This window comes from Sturnus vulgaris, chromosome 1, assembly GCF_052056855.1.
Source record: "Sturnus vulgaris isolate bStuVul1 chromosome 1, bStuVul1.hap1, whole genome shotgun sequence".
Classification (NCBI taxonomy): Eukaryota; Metazoa; Chordata; class Aves; order Passeriformes; family Sturnidae; genus Sturnus; species Sturnus vulgaris.
Window position 1 is genome coordinate 57,417,094 of NC_142243.1, and position 27,284 is coordinate 57,444,377.

The 27,284-nt window shown below is 39.5% G+C and overlaps 1 protein-coding gene across 2 annotated transcripts in view; it reads left to right on the plus strand.

The window, feature by feature from the left end:
* TPK1 (thiamin pyrophosphokinase 1) overlaps positions 1-26,987 on the plus strand; it is a 293,837-nt gene extending 266,850 nt beyond the window's left edge. For both annotated transcript variants that reach the window (XM_014887648.2, XM_014887650.2), the window contains one exon: positions 26,710-26,987. In XM_014887648.2, the coding sequence (XP_014743134.2) occupies positions 26,710-26,828 (119 nt within the window). In that variant the 3' untranslated portion in view covers positions 26,829-26,987. The remainder of the gene's footprint in view (positions 1-26,709) is intronic.
* The last annotated feature ends 297 nt before the right edge of the window (positions 26,988-27,284 follow it).

The following is a 27,284-nucleotide window of genomic DNA, read 5'->3' on the forward strand; positions in this document are numbered from 1 at the left end:
GTGCTGGGGTTATTCTGTGCAATTCTGGAATTATTGTTATTTAGACATCAGATTAGATGTCGAAAGAAAATTTTATGAATTTTTATTCTTGGGACTATTAGAGGAAGTTTCGTTGTGCTTGTTTGTGGGGTGCTAGAACATGATGCAAGTAAAAGCTAAAACAGTATTAAAGAGTTTATTAAAGTTTTATAAAATATATGCATGTTTTTATCTGTTGACACCTTTTGAAGTCCTGACGTCCTTCTTTTGCTTATCTCCCAGTCTTCTTTGGGCCACATAAAAAGGAAGCTGAACCATCAGTTTCAACATTTGGAAGCAAATAGCCTGTCATGACTGATGCAAACCATCTTTGAAAATAGATTGCTCCAACAATTATATCTCAGTTACAGGCAAAGTTGCAACTGAGTTAATACTCAGGAACACAATGGCTTTATTTATACAGGTGTGATTCCATGTGAGAAACCCTCTGGTCTATCATAAATAACTTTTTGTTGTTTCTTTTCCAGCACAGCTTGAGTTTTAAGGAAAATGTTTTTTGTCTTTAATCCTGGAAGCATACTCAATGAGTTATGCTCTCATAAATATATGGCCTTAAAATATTTGAGAGGGAGGAGATCTCTTTTCCTTGCATTTTTCTAGCATTTACTAGGGGGAAAGTGTTACATTTGTTGTTGATTTTACTTTGCAGAGGTGATTTCTTTCTCTTTTTTATTTATAACATGCTCATTACATGAGCATGAGAGGTGCCTTATGGATTTATAAGATAAGTAAACTTGAGGAGTGATACTGTGCAAATTTCTCTTCTTCATTTCCACCTCTCCATGTTCACATTGCATAGAATTGATTTCCAAAAGACAAGATAAATATAGAAAGCTGACAGCTGAAAACACCATACACTGGGAACTTGTGTCCTGATTACACTGTGGAGAAAGTGATGTTTGCTTTATTCTGATTTATGAACAGGGCAATGACTGGCCAGGTGCTGGTCTAGCATCAGCTATTTACTTTCCTACATAAAGAGTGATGAAAAGCATCAGAAAGCAGAAGGAGCAAATTTTTTTTTTTTTTTTTATGCCTCAGGTAAGTGGATCACATTGCTACTGGCAAGCAGCAATCTATCTTTGCTGTTTTGAAGAACTTGTTAATCTTTCTGGAGACCACATCTCACTGTAGGGTTTTGGCCCAAAATTTTTCTTTCCAAATCAAAATCTTCACCCACAGTGCCTGTTCAGTCAGAGGTGAAAAAAAAGGCCTGAATACTAAGATCAAGAAAGCTTGTGCTGTTTCTCACCTTGTGAGATTTCAAAGCATTTCAGACACCAGGATTGAATCACCACAACTTGAGCTATGTTGGACAAGAACCTCTCATCACGGCTGAAATAAACACATTACAAAGCTAGGTCCAGAATATTCCACAGGCAAAACCACTCACAGAATCGTAATTCAAGGGTCTGAATAAAACACCTCAGTATCAGAGACAGGAAATGGGAGAGAAAATAGCTCCTGTGCAAGTGTTTAAAATCATATCTTAATGTACAAGTAGAAAAGGAGGCAAATTATTCTCATCAGCATCAGTTGAATGTGACTAGATAATACTGTTATCGATGCTTTTGGTTTATTTTGTGACATACTTTCATATCTTGTATGTGTGTATGCAAAATCCATGTATATGAGGACTGACATGGGAAAAATCACTTCAGCATTGTATTAATGAATAGCTAATCATTTCAAACTGGCAACATCATCATACCAATCAAAGCATTGTGAGCAATTCTTTTCCTCCACTATCTTTATTTTATAACCTAGACCAAAAAGCTTTGAAAACTATGAGAAGATATGTTGATATAGCTCTTCTTTGGCTGCCTGGTGAATTTTCTTTGTAGAACAAAGAAAGTGTAAGAAAATGCTTACTAATTTCAGATTTGTTTTGTTGTTAAGCTAAATCACATTAATTACAAGCATAAGGGACTCATCACACAGGAGCTGGTAATTGCTTCTGAGTGTCTGGTGTTATTTTTCATGTGCATAAGGAAGTTGGAGTAGTTTTGGCTGATGTGGAGAATAATAGTACAGTGATTTTAAATAGAAAAAGATACTAGGTATTTTTCCCCTAACTATCCATTTTCTATGCCACTGTGACCAAAATGTTTACAAGCCAAAATTAAGTGTACTGATTTTTCAGAAATACTTAACAAATTCCTTCTGCTAACCATGTTTAACAACCATTACAGATAAAAATATCCGAAAGTCTTGGAAATATCACCCCTTAATCCATCCTTTGTTTGTTTAGGTGTAGCACAAATTACTAAAAAATCTACTGAAGTTTTTGGAAGTGTTGGATTCTTACTTCTAAAATCAAACTATCTGCTTCAATACCTACCTGTGTTACATCTCATGGGTTGTATTTCTGAGCTGATGAAATTTCATTTTTCAGTCATTGCTGTGACTATAAACAAGATTTTAAAGCTTGTTTAGATGCTATAAACAAGGCTTAAAGAAGCATTCTATGAACATATAGCATATGCACAATACCTGCCTCTATAGGCTCTCAGTCTTACAAAAACAATAGAATAGATTGAAAAACATAGGAAAATAAAGCAAAGAGAATGAAACAATAGAAGCAGGTGGATTTGCATTAGCCAAGGGTCACAGCTAAGCAAAACAGTTTCCTTTTAAAAATTTGAAAGGCATATTAATTTAAACAGCATTGCTGTTTGTGCTGTCTCCTAGGTGATACCTTTCTTTATAGCACTGATTAGACATACTGGTTTGTGGGGGAAAAAAAGCAAAGTATGAATCTTCTTACCTAATTGTTTTTTAAGTAGTTTATACACCTAGGGAACATGGCAATATCACCTCACAGTGTCTCCCTGCCTTTTCTCTACTCAGAAAAGAACTTCAATCTTTGGCATATAAATATACTTTTATTCTTAATTGCTTTTGTATTATTCCAGGGCTCTAAGAGTGTTTGAATTGTATTTTTCACAGTGGATGATCTCTTATGCTCCATCCATTTGGTGAATTAAACATTATGATTACTATTAAACTTCATTACAGGTTTCAATGCATTTTAAGGTGGTGGTGCATTTTTCACCAACTTTTATAGTATTGATTACAGAAATTACAACATAAAATATTAGCTACATTTGCTCATTGCTTTTATGTCAGAAATTAATATTTGCTTTCTGATTCTCTTATGGGTTAATGCAGTCTGGTAAAAAAGTTTCATTTCAGTGAATAAAGGAAAGCAGATCTTAGCCGCCTACTCAGTTGTGGTGCATTGGATTCCCAGAGTGCACATAGGCAGGGTTTGAGAGTAAGTTTTGTCCCGAGTTGTGTCCTTATAAAGCACAAATTCAGAGCTGAATATGCAGCTTTTCAACATCAGAGTCTGATCAAACCTGATTTTTTTAGCTCAGTCATTAGTACCAGCCAGAATAATCTCTTGAGACTTGATAAAATCGGTTTGCATATCAGTGACTACATTAAGTACAAGACTGAAGAAGGCCAAGGTGAATAAGAACATGCAAGATTAATTTTCCTTTGTTTCAAATGTGCCCATGAAGTGTGGAGGCAGTAAGTAATTATTTCATTGATTATGTATTAGTATAACGCTCACATTACACTGGGCCCTGTCCTGGTTTTGTCATCTTTTAGAGCATTTAATATCATGCTGCTTGGAAGTCTTTCTGCAATCCTCAGAACTAACAAGGCGTGGGGCAGACCACTCTGGAAGATGTTAAGAATAGCAAATTATTTGGAAAGCTGAAACTCTTTCTAGAACAACCCTGTCTGCACATGCTTTGGGCAGATTTCTCACTTGACAAACTGCAGGTGCTGAGTAGCTTGGAAGATTCATGATGTTTTGCTAAAAAACAAAGTACTTCCTGCTGTGGGGGTGTGGGGAAGGGACTGTGAGGTGGCTGAAAGTGGTAACTGGATGAAGCAAAAGCTTGCGAGCCCTCACAGGAGACAAGGGAAAGACCTAAAGCTGGGTGTGAGAGGGAAGAGGAATGGTCAGAGCAACTCAAGGGCATCATATTGAGGGTGCCAGGGAGCTCAGCACTGATGCAGTGAGTGAGGGGCAGGGCCAGGGACTGCATGCCCACAAACCGACACGAAGTAATGCACATTTCAGCATAAATAAATTGGTATTTGTCCTTCCGTGGTGTGGATTTAGAATGTCCTTCCTTTTCTGCAAGTGGCATTGTAAAACTAGTGCAGAACTCAGTACCTCCCATCAGGACTGTTGGGGTGACTGGCATGCACTGCAGAGTTCCCATCAGTCTCGGGTGCTGAGGGACACCATGGGACTTGATGTCCAGCCCTGCTGCTCCTCCAGGACTGGGAATGGCATTAGTCCCCTTTGCTGCTGGCTGATTGAACCTTCACCACTCCTTTCTTAGCTTTGTCACCTCAAAGTCAGTCTACCCTCTGTTGTGTCCTCAGTGAGGCCATCCCTAAGGATACAGCCTGAGGCACACTGTGCCAGGCTCTCTGGAAGGAGAACAGAGCATCTCATAAAGGTAAAACATCTCCAGGCGAGAACATCACTTCTGTATACGTAAAAAGCATTCAAGATTTTAAAGTCAGGTATCTGTGGATCATCCTTGGCCCTACGTAGATGCTTTGTAAGCTTATAAATTCCTTCTCTCTCTTGGTAAAATAATACATTAATACTAACTATACTGGACTGTATACCTGTCATTGGTCCAGATGTTACTGTGACATTTTCAAGGCACTTGTATAGAAAATCTATTTTCAGTCATTTATAAAGGCTTCTAAAATGGTATTGGTGATAGTCTTTTTCCTTCTCAAATCACTGTATGGTCTCACCAATGGCAGCTGAAGTACAGACTCAGTCTTGCAAGTGATAGCTTCCATAAAATTTTGAGAAATTCCTTTTCATAAATCAGTGCTTCTGCAGTGTGCAGCAAAAACTGGGAAGTATGTGACAGGAAAGTTTTATTAGCCTTTCTTTAGGGTGATTTGCACCATGCAATTACAGCTTTCGTGTGCATAATTAATATATTCAGCCCAAATTCACTGCAAAAATGCCACACCACCTTCCATGTGTTTGATGTACTGTATATATTTTTGTGTGATAAATATACATATCATGGAGTGTAATTATAGTGAACATCTGTGAGTATATGTACACTGCTTTTCTTTATCATCCTAACAGAAAAATTGAGGTAATTGATGATGATTTTTTTTTTAATTAGTTATCCCAACTTCTAATCCCGTGATCACTTTACGCAAGGACAAAGCAAGGGTGTTTCCCCGAGCATGTATAACAGTCATTCCCACTACCAAACTATAGTTATCTGAGCATAAAAGGAAAAGCCTTAATAACACAGTAAATTTACACCCTTATCTGTGCTTGACCAAATTCTAGCCGTAATTTGATTTGACCATATATACAATATATGTTTTTATTTAAGTAATAATGGCTGAGGAATAGAACATTTCCTGAAAATTAATGGCTGGCTGAAAAATTTTATAGCCCAGATTCAGCCAAGGGCCATTAATCCCAACTGGTCAATTCTCCATGAAATGCCTTGTGTCAGGGGTCATTTGTTACATTCCCATCCCTCCCACCCACCAATAAAGAAGTAAAATTAAGTGTTACTTTCCTCCTATGGCATTGCTGAGCCTTGAAGCAGCCACTGGAAGCCCCTGCTAGAAAGTGGTGCAGTCTATGCCTGCCTGGTGATGAAGGTTTCATAGTGGATGGAGTATTGTCTTTCACTGTGTATTACTTTACATTTCTAAGTGAATAAAGCTCTTCAGGTTTCTTCTTGGAGCTGATAAGGGGATGAAACAACTGCTGTGTTTCCCTTGCCATTAGAAAAGTTGTGGCATTAGGAAGGTTGGGGGATTTTGCAATCCACATATATCATAAATCTGTCTCATCTGCAATGGCTGCCGTTCTTCTAGGATCTTCTGTTTATTCTGCTGTGTTTAGTGACCAGTGTTAAATACTTGCAACTCTGGTTTAGTCTCTCTGAATACTTCATTCATTGTTTGTAAAAACTGATTTATTTATTAAGGCTACATGATACTGTTTCAAATTGGAGGGCTGAGGTACATGTAGGGACTATTGAAGAGGATTAATAAGAAAACAGAAAAATAATTGCATGAAGCTTTCAAGAAAAGTATTGCTAAATATTCAGGGTTAAAAAAAATCCGTGTATTTTTTACATTCTTCAGAATTGGGTAAGAACAGTGCATTTCCTTTTGCAAATCAGAATGAAAATCACATCTGCATATCATTATAGGTGGAAAATCTGTCACCAGGATCTGTCACCCAGCACTTTCCCTCTCTTGCTAGAAAACACACCTTTACTGAGGAAATAAGCTCTAATGACAAGGAATGACAACTCAGGGGTAGAGGGAAAGATGACAACAAAAAACCCAGCACTTCTTGGGCTGAACTGGTGTAGCTAAACCTTCAATCATAGTTCTGGCAGCCTTTCACTGTCATTCCCAGTGTATACTGGGGCAAATTCACCTGCCCACTGGGGGATTTTGTTGTTCCTTTTCAGGATTAGGGAAGGAGCCAGTCAGCGCCCATTCAGCCTTTGGAGATGTATATGCTAAATTATAACTGCTTATCTACTTTATTATGAGATGGTTCCTTAGATAGCTTCTAGTCTTGGAAGCTATAGATTTAATTTTAATTTGAACCTGCTGCCTCATTGGAAGGAGGGGTAAGAGAACTGAGTTTTCACTTTTCCACTCATGAAATGGAACAGCAAGCCTTTCCATTGTTAAAATTCTGCCTTAAGAAAGGTATTACAAACACAAAACTGAACTTATGTTATTATTCTATCTAAGTAGCAGAATTCAATTGGTTGACTTGGAATGGTCAGTCAGTGTATTTGTATAGACGGGAGATGTAAAAAGTTCAATTTCAAGTGAAACAAGATTTTCAAGCTCTCTCAAACCCTGTAAGAACATGAAAGAAATACTGCTTCCAGGTGTCTTGTGGCTTTCCCTGGTCTGCTATAGGGATCATGGTTGGATGAAAAGGGTACAGTGAGCTAAGGTGAGCCAAAACATGTTTGACTCTGTTTCTTTAAGCAAAGCGACTTGGATAATTTGAAACTTCTTCCATAGCCAGTACACAATATATTGTTCATAGCACTAATCTGAAAAGCATAACCAAGTAAAAGTGGATTTAATTCCACATATTTTTTATTAAGATGGATAATTTTTTCAAGTGTTTTGTTGTGCAAACTGTGACTGGAGCCTCAGTCTTGCAAAGAGTTTCACATAACTGGTCCCATTGTGCAGTAAACTATTCACATGCATGGTTTTGCCTGTGGATGCTGGCATTTGCAGGATCACAGCCATTTTTTGCTAAAATTATTCTTCATCTTTAAAGCAAATCACTTCTAATGAAATTACATGAGCTTGATAGCAACACCATCACCCAGGCTGGATTTGCAATCTGTTTTTTTAATTATGGAATTTAATTATTTTTCTTCTCATATTTACTATTGAATTTAATTTCTATTTTGTTTTTATCACTTCAACACCCTAAATTTCAGGGATTCACTAGAATGTGTCACATCATTATAACCTTTATTATTAATTACTCACAGTAATTACTGAGTTGATGCAAACTTCATTGTGAAATTTAAAGTACCAGAAAATCTGGTGGAGATACTGTTTTACTCTTTTGACATTCTTAAAATAAGTCAGAGTCAACAGATTGCAAAAATATGCAATTACAAAGTTATTAAAATGCGGATTTTTGGCAGGAAGCCACTGTAGTCTCCTGTGTTCACAGCTGCCTATTTACAGCAAAACCACCCTGTGCAGCCTGTGGTGGCTTCTTTGAGTGATTACAGCTGATGGGTCAGGGCAGTGGCCTCTCTGAGGACCAGGTTCAGTAACTTTTCACCTCCTGGGTCATAAGCTTCACTTGAAATTATTTTTTTAGGCAAGAGGGATTGACAGTGGACCGTCATCTTTTGTTCCCTGTCACGCTGACAATAAGTCCAGGGTGCCTCTCTTGAGACTGTGTATGTACTGTACCTACATCTACACAGATGGTTCCTCAGATTAGAGTGTAGACCATTCAGCAGCATAAATTTTGAATTACACTTTTGAGGTCAGTGTAACATGCATTTTCCCCAGTGGGAGCTGCCTTTAATCATTGCTGCCTTCACAGTTCTCTGGGAGCAGGACATACTGGAATATTAACAAAGTGGCAGATGCTTTGCTTTAATGAAGAAATAAGCACTGTCATTTTACCTATATCCTATCCCCCATAATGTCACTGGATGCTCCAGTGATTTTTTCTTTCTTTCTGCACAGTGACTTGGGAACAAAAATTATGACCTACTTAATGTAAAAAAACCTTCCAAAGTTGATGCTCAAAGGGTTGTGTGCAGACACTCAGCACCACTGCTGCCAGCAAAAAAACTGCTTTGCCTATGGTTTAACATCAAGGTAGAGCCAATATATGCTGGCTCTTTCTCAGCATCTCTTTTTTCAAGGTGCTTTCAGTATAGACTTCCATTATTTATTTGTGCAGCTTCTCCCAAGAAGCAAAGTTCTTTTTCCTCCATGAAATTATGAGACTGGCACAAGCCATGAAAAGGAGGGGGAAGGTTATGCAAAATAAGGTGTGTAGCATCTAAACAGCAAGAATGAGCACATCATCCTTGCTGTGAAACTGGGGTGATGTTCCCAGAGTGTGGAGAGTCAGAAGTTTGCATTGTCTATGATAAAGTATAATGAGAGCATCTCCCCTAATGATGTTGAGGGCTTGCTGGCTGTGTGGAGCAGATGTCGTTAATATCAATGAGGGTCTGTAATAGTTTCTCACAGGACAAGTGACATTTAGGGGGTCAAGACTGAAATAGAGCAGGACCATTAAAAATATATATTTGAAATGGTTGGTGTTATACAGTCCCATTATATATGGGCCTACCTGGTAATACTTTAGCTTGTTCCTCATAGAAATACCTTTCTTCTCTCTTGATAAAGTCCAGTCTGCATTGTCCCAAAAAACTAAAACTGTGTCCACCCTTTTCAGAGATTTTCCTAGCTGATAATGCAGAGCTTAAAACTTTAAAGACATTAAGTCATCATTTAAAAGCTGTGTGTGTCCTGGGAAACTTGTATGGGCAATAACAGAAAATCTTACATTGATTTCTTAGAAGGAGGAAGATGCAGTGCAAATCCAAACAGAACCCTTTAACCTCTTAATGGGCAGTGCATTCTGTGTTACATAGGAGGAGGCGTTTTGAGGTTGCCATGAGCAGACAAAAGTACATCAGAAGAGCTTCATTTTGAGGCTCTCTGGAGGTGCAAACATACGGAGGAACTACAGAGATGCCCACAGTAGTGCCATTAAACTCCTGAATTATCCTTCCCTGTGCAGAGGTTCCTGAGCCATCTCAGAAGGTAGGCTGGATGCCAGCATTCCACACAGCAACTTGGCACTGCTTTTACTTTATGCCTTTAGCCACAGCCCCAGAGGCAGTTGAGCTGAGTAGGGGTGGTGAAGCCCAATGTGCTTTCCTTCCACCCTGGTAGACCATGTCCTTGGCTGAAGAATGAAGTGAGAGTAGGAACCCAGCAGGGATCCTCCAAGGATACAGTACTGTACCCTCCGGAGCAAAGGCATAACATTTGCTCTGGATCATTTGGTGCCAAGGTCATGGCCTCAATCCCCACATGGGCCATTCAGTTAAGAGCTGGACTTGATTGATGCCTCTGGGGCCCTCCCAACTCACACTATTTGGTGATTTGCACAAAGGGCACTCCACTGATTTCTGTTTTGTGGATGGAGAAGTGTGCCTCTAAACACAGTGGTAGGCATTTTCTACGCTGCTGGTAATCACAGTTTTCACACATGGGAAGAATACTGTAAAAATCAAGACTGACAAAGGTGCTGAAGAACATGAGGGCATTTCCCTTCATAATTTACTCCCAGGCACTTTCATGTATGTTTTTCCTCATGCAGTTTTAAATGTCCTGAAACAAAAGAACATTAAATATGGGGCTCAAGGTCTGGTACCATGCAGAAACTCATCCAGTGGGATTGAGGAATGAGGTAGAAAAAGTTTTTTCTATATCTGTAACTTAGAGACTGAATCTCCACAGGAGAAAAGACAGGGGGTCAGAGTGCTTTTCCAGAAGAGAGTAGGTTTTGATTCCCAGGGAAAATAAAAAAGAACCAGCAAAATGTGTTGTGATCAGGGAGAGAAGAGGAACAGTGCCAGCTTGTGCAGCACAGGGTGCTTGAGGACACACAGGAGTAGACTGGTGACACTAAGTATGCTACTTCTGCATCAGTGTTGGCTGGTACAGAATAAACAGCAGCTTTGGCTATTAGATATATTTTAGGATTAAACCAAGATGGAAGGAGGCAAACTTGCTTAGTATTCTGTAGACCCCTGTCTGGGTGCTCTTCCCTATTTTCTCTTGAAGTAATCTATTACAGCATCTCAAGAGAAAAATGACCCCAATCTAAAGATAAATAGAGCAGTGTGTGGACATTTCCAGTGATGTGTACGAAACCAAATTTTTTTTGTGTCGCTGTATGCACTGAGGTGTCCTTTTTCAGGAAATCTCTAGATCTTAAAAAGTAGGCTGATTATTGAGGAGGGCAGCAGACAGTTTAGGACACATGGTGTTTTCTTATGACAGGAGCATTGCTGTGAAGTACAGTAATTTATGTTGATAAACTGTAGCCATCAGAATGTCTTGAACTCTTCATAGGATGAATTTCTAAGCATACATCTCTCATTTTAGCAGTGGATGTGTAGAAGAGAGGGGTTTTTTTGAGAAACTGGGGAAAAGATAACTCTTGCTTGTACTATTTCTTGAAAAGTAGCAAGGGACTTTCATGTGTTCCTAGAATCAGCTCATTGTCACTAGGGTCAGATCAACCCAATTTGGGTTTAATGTGACAAGTTATGAAACTTTCCTCCTTCATAATGAAGTTGCAACAAAAATGAAGGAGCCCATATAGTGTAAAGACTCTAGTTTTTGAACACTAGATCTTTCTCAGCAAAGGTGTTTTGGGTTTGGAGTTCTGTGTGCACGCCAAAATGTAAAGCTCTTTATATATTCGAATTAAAGACAGTGCAGGGTCCATATGTTATTGTGAGGGATTGCAAATTTCTGTCTTTTTTCCATCATGTTATATGGCCAGAAGTTTTAAAGGGAGTTCTTTGGACTTCAGCACAGGCTAGGTACTGAGGTTTCTGTGATAGTGGTGTGTTGTGGACTTAGGTTAAGCACATGGTTTATTTGAATTGTGACCTGCAGAAATTAACAGTGAAGTAGACTGAGTAGATAAGGTCCAAATTAGATACGAATTTACCCTAAAGATGTGTGCATGTGTCTTGCAGTTGCAGTTGTCCCTGAACATGGTAGTGAATGTACTCAACTGGCCTGAAGATTTGTACTATTTGAACCCCGTATCCCTAAGAAATGATATAGACACCCACCAGGTGTTTTAAAGAACGAAATATATTCGAAGTTTGACCTGTCATGACCCATCTTGACTTGCAGATCTTTTGCAGAGATCACCCTGGATTACAGAGGTTTGAGTTCCAGGATTTTCAGAGGGATAGATGCTGAAATGAATCCTCTTAACAATTAAAAGGTTTTGAGGAGATGTTTCGCTGTTTTAGCACATGATTGCATGTAGAACTTGTTAAAATACTGATATTAAAGCTACATCAAAGTGAATGTGCTGTGGCATGTGGCCTGATATTAGTAACTGTAGAAGACTGGGATTTGAACAAAAAAAAAATCCCTAACCATTTGGCTTTGTTCTGGAAGAAAAGGTTTCTGTATTGATAGACAGTGTCTCTGCCAAAAGAGACAGGGGCCTCTATTTTTGAAAAGGAGAGTATAACCCCACCCTCCCTTCACTCTACTGTGATTTTGAAATTCAGGCGAAGATATGGGGGTGGGAATAACAGTTCTTTACTGACATATGTATATATATGTAACAAGGCAAACAAAACACAACAACAATAACTGCGAGATCAACAGCAAGAGAGCAGAAAACGCAGTGCCCAGTTCTCTCGGCTGTGGCCACCTTTCCCCTGCGGTGCAGTCTCCGTTCTGGCGCTGCCGGCCAGCCCCCGGTGAGCAGGGAGGAGATGCGGGGATCCCGCGGGGCTGGAGGGGCGTGCGGTGAACGGCGCCTGTGTCCCACATGGGAAGGGCGGAGGGGAGACGCTGCTCACGGATCTCGAGGCTCCAAAAGGGTGTCTGAGGTCAGCAGGAGATGCGGGAGAGAGAGAGAGCGTCCGAGCAGGGAGGTTGTGGGATCCCACAGCCAGGGAAAGCAGCTCCTGGGTCAGCGTGGCAGAGCCGAGTTTGTCGCCACCGTCCTTCTCCGAGCCAGGCGAGCGGGAGAGCGAGAGCCCGAGAGAAACAGGCCCCTATCCCACCTCTGCTTTCCCGGGATTGTCCCCCTCCTTCCCCCTTCGAGAGAAACTGCTGACTTAGCTATCTGAGCTTCTGGGTGTAGCCCCAAATACTTAGCGTAACAATGGGAAAAATTCCACAGAAAGAAAAGGGAAAAATTCAACCCTCAACAGACAGACAACTACTTTGCATGTAATTTCATAACCGTATCTCCTATGGCTTTGTTGTACTGCCCTGCTTGCAGCAGGAGGAAAACTACAGCATAACCTGTTTACTAATGATGAGAGTTCCTGAATGCAAGGCTAAAGGCAAGTATGGCATATTCTTATGAGACACCTGTAAAACTTTCCAAATAGCAGCAATGAATAGTGATTTCTAGCATGCCTTCTGGAGTTCTGGAAAAGGGTCTTTCCACTCATAACTGAGAATAAGAGCCAGTTGGAATTTGTTCAAATGAGCCCTTTCGTGTTTCATATATATTGCTATCTCTAGTTTTGCCACAAGTGTCTTCAAGTTGTTATGATTTCTGCCCCTTCCTTTTTCTTTTCCTCCAAGATTTCAGCTTTCCATGCCAGTGGTCTAGAAACTAACAGTGTGCTGAAGATAAACTAACATATAAACTAAGACAGGATGTCTTTTGGGCATGTACCACCTCCTAAAGCAAGAAAGTGAGAGACTCCACATTTTGAGTTCATTTTCTAGTGGAAGGAAGTTTCTCTGGGTTTTAACTTTCATTTCAATTAAAAAAAAAAAAAAATTAAGAAAAATGATGGAATCAATTACAGTCTTTTCTCCTATTTTCAGACCCAAACTCAAAAAGCACTTAAGCATCAGTGTACTCTTTTCCTGGTACATTGCAATGTAATTGCATCATTCACTAAAAATTACAACTGACTCCACAGTGTAAGGGAGAAGGAAATGAGAAGCTGGCCGGCAAGTTCTGACTCACTTAAACGTATACTTGAGGAGCACATTGTATCAGTGGAAGTGCAGATAGGACGGGGCCCTGGGGTTTATATTCACATTACATGGCCTGTTCACAAATGTGAAGGGGGAGTACACCGTCAGCCTCCTACACTTATTAATTATTTTCTGTTTGGGGAAGATTAAATTTGATGAAAAACATCCAGTAATCACTGGGGTACTATTTATATCATCTAAACTTGTGTCAACTTAACTGACTTTAATAATGATTATTATTATAAAACCCAGAAACTCTTATCTCCCCCACTGTACACATCTTGTGGTAATGAGGAATTCTTTTTTCCTTTTCCCTTCTACTTCTTCACATAATGCCCAACTTAACTCAATTTTCCCCTCCTCTTCTCCCCTAGCTGTCAATCATTGTCACATTACTTTGCATCATATGCATTAAGAAGAACAGCTTTTTCCATCAAGTAAGCCAATTTTAAAGCTGCCTTCCCAGAGGCTACGCAGATTGTGCAGTGTGGAGGAGCTGAGGAAAGAGTAAACCGGACAATAACAAAGGCTCCCAGAGCTGCCTCTGCCTGCCAATCTCTCCTGCAAGCATTCTCACGGTGCTCTATATAGGCCATGCCTCCGGGGCCAGAACCGTGCGTGAGCACTGCCAGCAGACCTCCTGTCCACACCATTCATCACAGCAGGGAGGGGGGAAATGGCTCATTACACTGCATCAGTGAGATTGTCCATTCTGTGTTCTGCAAATTACTGTGCTGCATTCAGCATCCCCTGACTCCTGAAGTCCACGATTCAAGAGAGGGAGCAAAATTTCTTAACAGGCATGTTTACCTGTGAGCAACAGAGGTTAGGCAGCAAGCTGCACTTCCTGAGTTTAGACAGCCACAGCAAGGCAACCTTTCCAAGGCATGTTTTTTCTACTGCTAAGTCTTTGGTAGTTTTCCTTCCCTGCCCCAAAATGATAGATTTGAGGGACTCTTCTGTTCTGAAGCATTGTTTTCAAACCTCTCAGTCCATTTCCAGTATAGTTTTTGTGTGAGACTTGTGTAAGGCATCCTTCATGGCTGACTGACTTCAGGTATAATTGAGTAAGAGTTTCCTGCAGTATTCTGGCCTTCCTCAAAGTTCCTGTGCTTTGCTGGAGAGTGCTATGGCAATTTATGGATATCCTTTCAGTTCAGCAGAGATCTATCTCGGTGGCTGCCAATGATATTAGAAGTTGTATAACTACATTTTTTCTCACAGCATTTAAACATTATATTTTATTGGTCTCTTTTATGCTTAAGTACCTATAAATGAGCCCTTCAAAATCTCTATCATCCAGGTTCCACTCTTGCATGTGACATGGCAAACCCCTTGCTGTGTCCTGACCTCAGTGCTACGAGGCTCATCAACATCCATTCTGTAAAGAACTTGCAAGATTCTCCAGTTCTTCCTGGAAATGTTGGTGTTTAACTTGGTGTTTTCTAAACCCACCCTCCAGGAAGCTCTAAGCTCAGACTTTCTTCCTGATTTTGGGCTTCACAGTGAAGTGCTTCCCTTGGTCTCATGAAGGCTGCCTTGTAGTGGGCACACATGAGATATTATTTTAATGGTCTTGAAACAAGCCTGCCTGTTTCTAGAAGAGCAGTGCTGCCTATTCCGGAACAGAAATGAAACCTTTTGATAGGTAGCTATGCCTTAAATTAAAAGGAGATGTATCTGTTCAGAAATCACCAAGCTTTTGGGTTCAAAACTTGTATGAGACATCTCTCAGTTCTGAGGGTTATCTCAGGGTTACACCAACTTCTTCCTTGTCACTGGATGTCTTGTAGTGATATATAACATTATCCTTCTAAAATTAGGATATTAAGAAGAATATGTGCCTGTATTCACATCTTCGAAGAGGTGGAATAGAGCTGTAGGTCACACTTGCTTTGAGACTTCCTGAAATTTATAAAGTGTTTACTCTGGTTCAAATATCTCAGGATTAATCTTCAGATATGTCACTATGTTCTTAGGTATTCCTGTTTACTTTGTAATCCCATAAACATCAGAGATGGAGTGATTTTTGGGTGTTGTAGGACGTTTAGAATAGAACAGCAAAGAAGTTGTATTCTTTCTATCCTTTTCAATACTTTTAAGGAAGATGTCAGTTTAAGAGGAATTTAAGCTGCTAGCATTGTTTCTAGAACTAACAGAAATTTATAATAGTAATTTAAAGTTTGCTTTTCCTCTGAGATAATTTTACTTTCAGAAAAATGTTCCATATCTGCAAAATAAAAGAGTATTTCACATCTAGGGATTTTAAACAATCAGTAAAATAGTTTATGTCAATGAAATTCTGCTATGTATCATATTTTATGTGAAGTGACTATGAAACAAAACAAAACAATGACAACAACAACAAAAATAGTGGAAAATATTGAGTACAACAAATGGCCAGGATGGGGAAAATAATGTCAAACAACATACAATTATATTTCATAGAATCATATAACAGTTTGATTTGGAAAAGACCTTGAAGTTCATCTAGTCTCAGCCCCACTGCTAGGGGCAGAGACACCTCCTACTAGATCAGGCTAGACAAAACCCTATCCAAGCCAGCCTTGAGCATTTCCAGGGATGCAGCATCCACAGCTTCTCTAGGCAACTTGTTCCAATGTCTCACCACTTCGATTTTGAGTTCAAAATATAATTCAGAAAGGTAGCTTTCTTAGCTGTTGATAGGAATGTTTCTCCTACAGTACCCTGCAGACACTGATAATTAGTGAGGAATTACAAATTTTTTTGTAATTTTTTTGTTTGAAGATATAATTAATTTCAGGTAAGATAAGGAACATTCTAGGCTAAAGACAGATAACCTCCATGAGCCTAAAAAAATAGGCTGTTTGAGGACATATTTCCTTTCTTGACAATTGCAGCCATCGTGTTCTTTTAACACCAAGTGCTGTTGGCAGCAGACAAGCTGTAGTGTAGTTGGTGTAGTCCTTTATTTTACATGTAACTGCTGGATTTGTAGTTCCTTTTCCTTCTCACTTCTTGCAGTGTGTTAGGGTAGTTTATTGGTAAGTTAAAAGCCAATGTCAAGTCCTCTGTACAGTAAAACTGAAAGCCTGCTGACATGCATCACTGTGCCATGGCATGACTGTTGCAATCCATCTTGACCAGTGTGTTTGAAAGTTGAGCTACATATAATCAATTGCACTCTTAAAACTTTAATGTGTCTGACTGCACCATGTAGTACTACATTAATTTAGTGGTGCATTCGGCCTCTGCATTTTAGGTCCAAGGGCTTACACCACCTGGCCTGGGCAGTGCCTGACACGGTGCAGTGTGATTAATGCAGAAGTCTTTCCTTCCTCTCACCCCAGGCACAAAGCTTGCTACAGCCCTGCTGAGGCACTCCTCCCTAGAGAAGAAGAAGCCAAAGAAAAGATCCCCCAAGCCACTTCATCCTTGCATGGGGCCTGGAAATGTATGGCATATTTCTGAATGTAGGTGATGAGTACAGGGTGGGGGGCAGGGCTAAAAAAGGCTTTTCAGGTCAGGAGGAGGAGGCACACCAATATGAAGAGAACTGCTCATATTGGAAATCAATCAGATTTTTTCGAGAGTGCACAGCCAGCTAACAGATTCTCAGTAGCCAGTTTTCCACTTGAATGAAGTTTTTGACAGTCAATGAGACTTAGGGCTTGCCTCTAATGACAAATCTCTTTTTCATTTTGGGGCAAACATTATATAGGAGGTGTTTGTATTCAGCAGCATCGATAACAAATCTTAACCTTGCATCCCCGAAAAAACACTGTAAAAGCAAACAGCCAGGAGCTTTAAATGAGCCATATGCAATGTATTAATGATTTGCATACATGGCAGATACTCCTCCCATGGCCTTCCTGAAGCAAAAGGCTCTAATGCTGGGTGGAGTGGAAGAAGTGGGTAATACTAGCTAAAATAGGTTGTGCTGTATCATAAATTACATTTTGCTGGATTTTTTTTTTCTGAAAAGCTGACTTTAAAGCTTAGAAAGAAGGGAGATCGAAAGATACAATGGGCAGCACTGTTTCGAAAGCAATCCTTTATTTTTTGGAGGACATGGAGAGCCATTTAATCCATTGAGTGCCTCTGAACTATAAACAGTGTAGCTTCCTGTTTAATCTCACGTTCTGTCTCAAGAGTTGCAACACATAAATGGTGCTGGACTCCAGTGAGCAAGTTTGGAGGAGCTTCAGTTCAATGAATGTCAACAAATGCTGTAAGTTGAAGATGCAAGTTTGAAGATAAATGGAATAGAATTAAAAAGGAGTAGTAATGGTTTTGTAATTGAAATTGTATAGACATTAGAGGTACATAGGGTGTTAGTAATGATATTAATTATTTGTTAACAGAAAGACAAAGTTATAAAATTTAAAATCAAAAAGCTTAGTTGTTCACATGCAGATCTAGGGGGACATTTTGTAACAGAAATAATTGATTTCACTTCATCCTCAGGGTGATGCTATCTTTGTCTAATTGTTTTTTCTCAAGAAAGCAGAGCAATCTAAAATTCTAACTAATGCACAGCAATAGTAAGGGTGAAAATAACCACATTTTAGAAACCTCATACAGCATCCCACCCCAACACTGAAAGGAAGCAGTGCTGCTAGGAAGGGTAAAGATAAATGGAATTACTTTTCTATCAGAAGCATAATAGTCTTTATTAGTTAGCTATGTGTGCCTAGAATAGATCAGCTGTCAGGGGGAGCAAGTAGATGAGCATGTACCTTGTGAGCTGCCAGGAGCAGATCAGTGTGGCTTTCTTTAAATAATAATTACCCCCTTACAGAGAAATGTTTTAGACAAAAGCACAGCTGCTTTATTAATGGTGCTTTTTGTGCATAAGGATGAACATTCCAGTTTGTTCTCGTCATTTTTTGTGTAAATGTAATACCGTATTTATATAAAACTCTGTTAGGAAATGGTGCCATTTTCTGTTAAAGCCTGCATAATAAAATTGTTTGTCAGGGATTTAATTTGATTGAAGTTTGTTATTTGTGTTAGCAGCTCAGAGGGGATGCAGTTTGCTTTCAAGCCTGGCAATGCCCTTGCCCTGAGCAAGCCATAATGCAAACAGCTGTCCTGGGATTAAGTGTGGCAGGGTATGTATCTTTTTTTGCCCCTTGACCATTGCTCAGAGGTGAAGGCAGCTGTTTTCTTCCTTGTGGTCAGAGGAGCTCTTTGAGCACCAGATCCACCATTCTGGCACAGTCCAATAGTCTGGCAGCTTGACTGAGGTTTTGGTGCAAGCAGCTCTTTGGTGGTCAAGAAAGTGTGGGGCTCCTGGGGGCCACCCAGGAGTCTGAATGGAGCAGCTGTGAACTAGGTCAGTTCTGGTGGCAGCTGGACTTGGCAGGGGAAGGGTTTAAATATACAGTGTGTTGGACCCCTCTGTGCTGGGTTGACCCTGGCTGGATGCCAGGTGCCCAGTACAGCCTCTCTATTACTCCCATCCAAAACTGGATAGGGGAGAGCAAATACAGTGAAAGGTTTATCAGATGAGATAAGGATCAGGAGATAACACTGATTACCGTCATGGGCAAAACAGACTGAACTTGGGGATATTAATTTAGTTTATGACTAAAAAAATCAGAGCAGGATATTGAGAAATAAATCTCAAAAACACTGTTTCCCCCATTCTCAAGTTTTACCTCATCTCCACTAGCAGTACAGGGAGACAGGGAATAGTGGTTATGAATGGTTGATCACAAGTGTTTCTGCCACTGCAGAGGTGGAGGAGTCCTTCTCCTGCTCCAGTGTGAGGTCCTTTCCATGGAGACAATCGTCTACAAACTTCTCTGGGAGTCCATCCCACAGGCTACAGTTCTTCACAAACTACCCTAGCATGGGTCCCTATCCACAAGGGGTCCTTCAAGGACACGCTGCTCCAGTGTTGGTCCCCCACAGGGTCACAAGCCCTTGCAGGAAACCTGCTCCAGCATGGGCTCCCTCTCCATGGGTCCAGCACAGATCCCTCCCAGGAGCCTGTTCCAGCATGGGCTTAGCCCAGGTTCACAGCCTGTTTTGATTGTCTACCTGCTCCGACATGAGACTCATCCAGGCTGCAGATGGATCTCTGTAGATCCATGGACCTCCAAGGGCTGCAGGGGCACAGCTGCCTCACCATGGTCTACACCACACAGCCTGCAGGGGAATCTCAGCTACCTGAAGTACCTCCTCCCTCTCCTTCTTCACTGACCTTGGTGTCTTTGACCTTGTTCGTCTCACATGTTCTCATTCCTCTCTGACTGCAATTATATCTGTGCAATAACATTTTTTTACCTGTCTTTAATCTTTTGTTACAGAGGTGTTACCCTAATTTCTGGCTGGCTCAGCCTCGGCCAGCAGTGGATCCGTTCTGGAGCTGGCTGGTGTTGGCCCTGTCAGACATGGAGGAAGCTTCCAGCAGCTTCTCACAGAGAAATCACCCCTGTAGCCCCCCTCTACCAAAACCTGGCCACACAAACCCAGTACACCCTCACAGAGTTCAGAAGGTCTGCTTTGATCTTTGCCATTATAACTTTGCACATTGGAGTTAAGGACTGAGACTTTACAGAGCTTTGTCAAATCATATTTAATTTTAGCACAGAGGCCCAGTGATGGAGAAGTGTGTGCAGCAGAACAGAACTGTGGATACGGTGCTGAGCTAGTGCTTGCAGCAGCAATAAGAAGACAGCCTGCTTAAATTTGTTTTTCAGGGCTGACTAGGAACTGGCTTTAGATCAAATCCCTTAGGAAAATCATATCCCCATCACAGAAAGCAGAGAAGTGCTAAATTCTTGGGAGACTTGCTGGTGGGGACTCGTCCTACACAGTGGTAGGTGATATAAGCAGTTGTCCAAGACAGTTGTGAAATATTTATGGCACTGCTGCTGTTCTCCTCCATGGAGCAATTGAATGAGATTCCCATTTCATCCAACATGTGTAAGTATTTACTGAGCAAATATCCATATACCAATATATCACCTACAGGTCCAGTTTGATCGATACAGAAATAATCATTGTGTCTGCATACTTTTGGAAATTATGGGAACAATGATATGCATACAGAAGCTGAAAAACTTATATTATGAATGTTTTAAAATTATCTTTTACTACTTCTTCTTGCAAATATAGTAATCTAAATGTGACAGGATTTATCAGGAGTCCAAAGAATAGAAAAGTAATTAACATTGTGTTCTGATTAACTAATATCACACTTTAAAACCTGTTGAAGGATATATAGGGGTTTGAGAGATAGGGGTTTTTTTAAATTTTTATATGAAGCACTGGAAAATTACTGTAGCTAGAGGTGAATTGTTGATCTTGGTCAGTCCTAAATCTGGTTGTGCTGAAACACTTTCTGGTGCTATGTTGTTCAAAGCCTGAGTACATGGATGTAGTCACCTAGCCCTGAGATTTGGATGAGGAAAAGATTCCCTCTCCTTTCTCTTCCCATCTCTCTTTCCTGTCTCCAACAGTCCAGTCATGAGGAATGTAGGGAGAATTTCATTCCTTTCTGCAGCATTGTCTATGGTCAAGTACTAGGATCATTTAGATACCTTTCTCTAACAAATTCAGTAGATTTCACTGCTACATGCATTATATCAACTTGACAGTGTAGCAGCTTTCAAAATAGCAAGTATTTTTAGGTTCTTTGCTGTCATGTCAAACCAGAGCTTCAGACCTAAATGCTGTGACAGAACACCATTGTTTTAGCTAATCTCAGGTTTCAGTGTTGCACCAGATTGCCATCCTCAGCTTTGTGTGACAAAGTAATGCCTCTAAAGATGACAGCATAATAGGATGATGTGTGCTATGAGGTGTCTTATGGACAAGTTAGCAGTAAGACAATTCATTAGCTGATGCTTCTCAGTATTACTCTTGCCCTTTTCTCATGAGAATAGTGTTCTTTATCTCACAACATGAAGTAGAGACAGACCAAAATAGCAACAAGTTATTTTGTCTAGCTTATATGCAAAATCTCTAGAGCAGTGACTGTCAAACTGAAGCTACATTTTATTTCTGCAGCTGTTTCTTCAGTGCTCTAACACTTTATTAATAGTACCTGTCACCCGTACAGCACCTCAGTTGTAAGCAGTTTGAGAAATATACAAACTTAGTGAAAAGCATCAAAAATTAAGCAAACACCCTACTTCTTCCTGGCTAAACTCAATTTTTAAAATTACTTCGTAGCCTGGCTTTGCTTTTAGGTTAGTGAAACCGTCTTCCAGACAGCTATTTTCCTGACTTACTTTATATTTATGTTTTTGCTAGATCAATTCCATTATAACTTTATCACATTTAAACCAGAAAGGCACTACTGAAAACAGTATGTAGAGCTTCCTTGTCTAGCTTTCCAGGCCCCTTTAATTAAGACACTAACTTGATTTTGAACAAACACTGAAGCACATCTTGTTGGTAGTGCTAAAATGCTGCTAATAGCTGTAGAAACTCAGTACAGTTAATGATGCTTGTTGATCTTGGTGAAGCAGTAGCAGCAGCAGAGACCTTAGTGTAGAAAGAAGTCTTCTTAGCATCATTTTTATCAGCTAATCATTTTAAATTGCCACCAAGCAGGTGATGTGACAGGAGGACTTAGAGCTATTCTTACAATTACAAATTCTTACCGTTATTGCAAAGTTGGAAAAAACATGTGGAAAAAAATGTATGCTGGAAATAAATTTGAGAACTTCTGACATTCATTTGCATTTCTGAAAGCTCTCTCAGCATGGGTGGTTTTCATCCAGGGTAGAACACACAGTTCTATTAATATATTTTTTCTCTTTTTAAATGAAATTGTGAAGCTTTGACAGCCTCTAAACTTTGGCTGTAATCTCCTAAAATCCCCCCAATGTGAGGCCAGGCAGGCCTGTGCTGCAGAGCCCTGGCCAAGAGTCTTTGCCAGCACCTGAACCGGTGGAAAAGCCACCTAGCTGTGCCTGCTGGCCCCCCTTCCTCCCATATCCTCTCAATGCTTTCCTAAGTCTGCTTGTGTGAATGTGTTGAGATTATAAAACCACTGTTTTGTGCCACAAAACCAGGTACCCAAAGTTACAATAGTTACAAAAAAATGCCCAGTGCAGTTTCTGCTTATTCAAAACTCCCCTAGGCCATGAGGGAATCTGACTACCAGGCTAGTCAGCCCCTCCCAGCAGACTCAGCAAGCCTTTATGGTACATCTGTTGTGTAAGTATTGAAAATAGTTCATGCTTTATTGTAAATTACTGCTATTTGCAACTTCCAGTTTTGCAGTTGCCACTGCACAGAGATCAAGCACCCAATTTTTCCTTTGTATCCATCAGTGTAAATGAAGATTAACTCCAGTGAAGTCAGCCTAACCACAAGTGTAAACCCAGGAGAAATGAAAGGAAAATCAGTCGTGGGATTTTTATTTTTAAATAGCAAAATTAATGCTGCTGTTCTGCAGACACAGGGTGACCTGCAAAGTACTAGCTCATGCATTACTAATGTATCTCCATTTAAATGCAGATTTTTGCTCCTAACACAACTTCAGGGAAATCCTCTCCAGACTGTAATAGGATACCAAATGGTGATTCAATATTTCACTTTAGCTTGTGTTTCAGCTTATTGATCTTAATTTTCTATCATTTTGAGGCAGCATTTGCCTAGGGGGAAGACGATTACATTCACTATAATACGACTTTTAATTAATAATTAATTATTTTAATATTCCCCACATCCATGCCAGCAGTGGCAATCTGCTTGTATTCCTTTCCTTGTTTCTATTTTCAGCAGTGGAAACCAGCATGGTGTAACTTTACATATTTCAGGAAATAATTGAGACACAGTTGAGAAAAGGAAGCATAGCATAAGTATCACAGTGTCTGTGTGGGACATGCTTAACATGATAGTATTTTATCTTTAGTCATTCATGGTAACAGTAATGAGACCCTGACACGATTTGGTTTTGCCATATATGACAAGCTTAGGATTAAGTTTTTCTCTGTACATGCCTCCCTCAAGTACTGCGTAAGGGCAGCTTGTAAGATGTACACAAAACCTTGATTGATATATTTTTTTTTAGATAGATAGATAACCTCTCTTCTCTGGACTGAACTTTAAGTGTCCTAAATAGTACAATGGAACATAGAGATTATGTTTATAAGTCTACTAGATTATTAATACAATCATTAAGAGGAATTACCTGATGTTGAGAGTGTTTTTGCAGCACTTGACATGATGACCTCCAATCTAGTTATAATTAGGCCACACTATTTCTCAGGCTCCAGGCTGAAAGCCAGCAGCACAAGGATTGCAAGGAAGGCTTATGTACCAGCCACTCAAAAATAACTCCCTACTGTGGTAGAAGTATAATTAGGATGAGATTTTACAATAAATTTTTAGGTTTGGGGGTTTTTATTATTTATGTAACTTAATTACCTACAGGTGGCATTCTGTTAACATTTCCAAATGTTCTTGCATCCCTAAGATTAATGAATTTTCAAAATTTTACCCCCAAGATTAACATTTTTCATATGACATCCTAGGATTTGTGTTTTTTTTTTTTAATTATCAGAGTAAGAGCAATAAAATAGTGGAAATTGCCAGTCTTATGGTTACTGAGATCTCTTCTGTCGTGTAATTTGGTCAGTAAAAAAGATGTCTAAGAAGTAATGATCATTGTGATTATGGTCCTTTGGAAAGCTCACCTATGTGCCCTCAGTTTTCTTCTCTTAAATTATGTCCAACATTCTCCAGCCCTGGCAGATTAAAACATCATCTAAGCAAAAGATAAACTGCTAGAGAAACATTCCTCCACTACTTCATCAAAGTCAGTCCTCTCCATGCCCATGTTTAGGTCTAAATAAGTGGTATGCTGCAATCCATTAGACAGTGGTTGCTGCACTCCATCAGACAAAAATTTGTTACTGATAAGAACATAAGGCACACCATAAAAAACTGTCACATGATAGATTTTGTTGGTTTGGGAGTTTTGGGGGGAGGGGCAGGGGGGGATATTGGTGGTTTGGGTTTTTTTCCGCCTCCAAAAAAAGGCAGGAACAGCATTTGCTTTTAGTATTGAAGTCCTTGCTGACTTGATAGATGGAGAGTAATGAAAAATAGCATAGCTACAATGGAGGAGCTGAGTATTTTTCTCATCAGCAATCTATTATCAGTAAATACAGTCTGATTGGAACCAAAGCACTAAACAAAACTTCTAATGCTGGGAGGTATTGCAGTTAATCACTTATGGGTTTATCCAAACCAACCCTTTAAAGGTTTCACAAAAATCAAGAGACTACTATTTCAATGATCCAAAATAAGATTTCTTTTAATTAGAAAATTAGAGAACTTCTCGGGTTTCTGAAGTTTGCATTTTTTTAAATCATAGTGTGGAATCCTTTATTAAAATTGGATTTGATACCCAATTATAGCAAAACTATAAATACTAAATAGTAAAAAATAAAAAGGTGGTTTTCTTTGGAATGTGTATCTGAAAAGGAATCTCAGTAGTGAAAATGGGTGTTGTAATAAGTGGGATTTTTTTTTCCCCAAGACCTAAGTTCTTGCTAGGACTTAACAAATAAATTTAATAACAAATAAGGGAAGGATCAGGTGTGAACTGATAAAACTTAGCACTTTTTGACCTTGTAAACTTCCATCAGAATGCATGACACAGCAGAAAGTCTGCCTGGCAGCAGTAGGTTTGCACATCCTCTTATTTCCTTTACCGGCTCAAACCTAGGTTTTCACATTAATTACTGTTCATCTATTGAATGGAAAACATGCATTTTTAATTATGTTAGTTGAAATGTTGGCTGGTTGTGAAACTAAGTGCTTGGAATTGTTCCATGTAAGCCACGTGAATCAGCAGTACTGTTCCACAGTTTTTGCATTTTTTTATTTCAGCATTTCATACTATGAGCCTTATCCAGCAGAAAACCTGATAAAGATTAAAGGCTCCATCTAGTGGGCAAGAATTCTCTATTGAAAAGACGAGGGGAAAGGCTCTCGTTTTCACTTGATTTTATGCACTAAGAAATACGGCTTTAGATTTTTTTTCATTAAGCTGCCATGTGGTTGTTAATTCTTGCCTTCTGCAAAGCCATTATTTTATATGCAAAGCTGTGAAACATCAAGTATTATTTTGAGTCTTGAGTGAGAAGCAATAAATGATACTAAATGAGTGTGGGTTTATACAGCAGTTCATCAACAAAGTTCTTCCTGCCCACCCCCTTCAAGTTTCAATGTATAGTAACCAAAAGAAGGTAATTTGTGTGTCAGCAAATGTTTTAAAGTATTTAAGCTTCTTTCCTACTTAAAACTGATTGGAAACATTCATAGCTTGACCACAGTACTTAACACAGTATTTTTACTCAGGGAACTCTATCCATTGTTTACCTTCAAACGGTGAAATCTGTGTTTTCTGGCAAGACATATCCCCTGTGGCCTCTGCTGTGTCTTCCAAAGGCAAACACCAACATTCATTCATACTGGCATTTGTCTGGGAGCATGCCTGGTGCTGTTGTGTGTCCAAAAACATCCTGTCAGAATCTAGCACTTTTATTTTAGGTGCACAATTGATACAGTACAGTAGTATTGGGGTATTTTCTCTTCGCTGGATTTCTGCATTGTGTTGCAGTTATGCTCCCAGCTCCTCAACTTCAAATGGCAGGATTCTTCCATTGGCAGTAGTGAAACTGGAGTGTTACTCTCTCATTCCAACAAATTCAGCTAGCAGCTGAAACCTCCTCTCCAGTTCACTTGAAGCTAGTAACAAGCATAGGAGCAGGAATATCATATCTCAAAAAGGGAAGAAATGAAAGGTAGAACTTAAATTGCATGGTTTGCCATTTGTTAGAGTAATGCCACTTGGTTTCTAATGCACATGAACACCTACCTCACATGCAGCAGAAGAAAAGATGCAAGTCCCTGAATTTAAAGTTGTTAAATAATATCACTTTTAACTGCTGGCCTTTACTCTAGAACTGTTCACATTTTAAAAGATTGTAGGCTTGTTGCTGAGCTAAAGCAAATCCCAACTTTTAAACTACAGTAAGGTCTTCTTTGTTTTACTTTAAATACTTTTTCTAGCACTAGTATTTTAACTGCTCCTAATGAAATACAAATTTCCAGATGTGAAACTCAGGATTACCTGACAAACTGCTTTTGTAATAATCTGCTGTAAACTCAAACTATTAATTTGGGGATTAATTTATTATTGCCTCTTCAGGTCATCAAAAAATCTTACATAAGCCTTCTAACTAGATATTTGTCTGGGTTAGATTTATTCAGCTACTTTTTTTGTTCCTTGTGGGAGCAGTGGTCTTACAAAACAAATGCACTGATGTCCTTTTATTGTTGTAGAGAACCACTCAGTCTCTTCCTTACTTTTCACAGATAATCAGGTGCTGAAGTTTGGAACACTTGTCAGTACTTCCAACACCTATGACAACTCCGGGATTGTGACCATCGAGACAGACAAACCTTTGCTGTGGACAATGGCTATTAAAAGATAAGATCAGCTACAGCTGCCTTTTCTGATCTGACACAACTCAAATTACTACAAAATTTCACTGAATTAAGACACTAAGAATTAAGTTGTTGCAAGATATAAGCAGGCACTGATTTTCTGTATTGAAGGAAAAACAAGTCTGAAATAAAAGATTGAATCAAAATTACTTGCAGTCACAGAGTACTTCATTCTGGTAAATCACACTACTTAATCAGAAGGTGCATGAGCAGCCATTGAGAACAACCACAAACCAAAATGAACGTAAAGAAACTGTTGCTGCTTATCTGGTTAGTTCAGCCTACTTTTACAAAATATTTTATTCCAATACTAATCTATTTTTCCCCTCCTGCCAAAAGGAAATACAGTATCCAGTTGCACATAGTATATTACAAGATGATAGCACCAAGATTAACTATCTCATTTTTCTGTCCTGGTTTGTAACATATGTAGATGCTGGTGA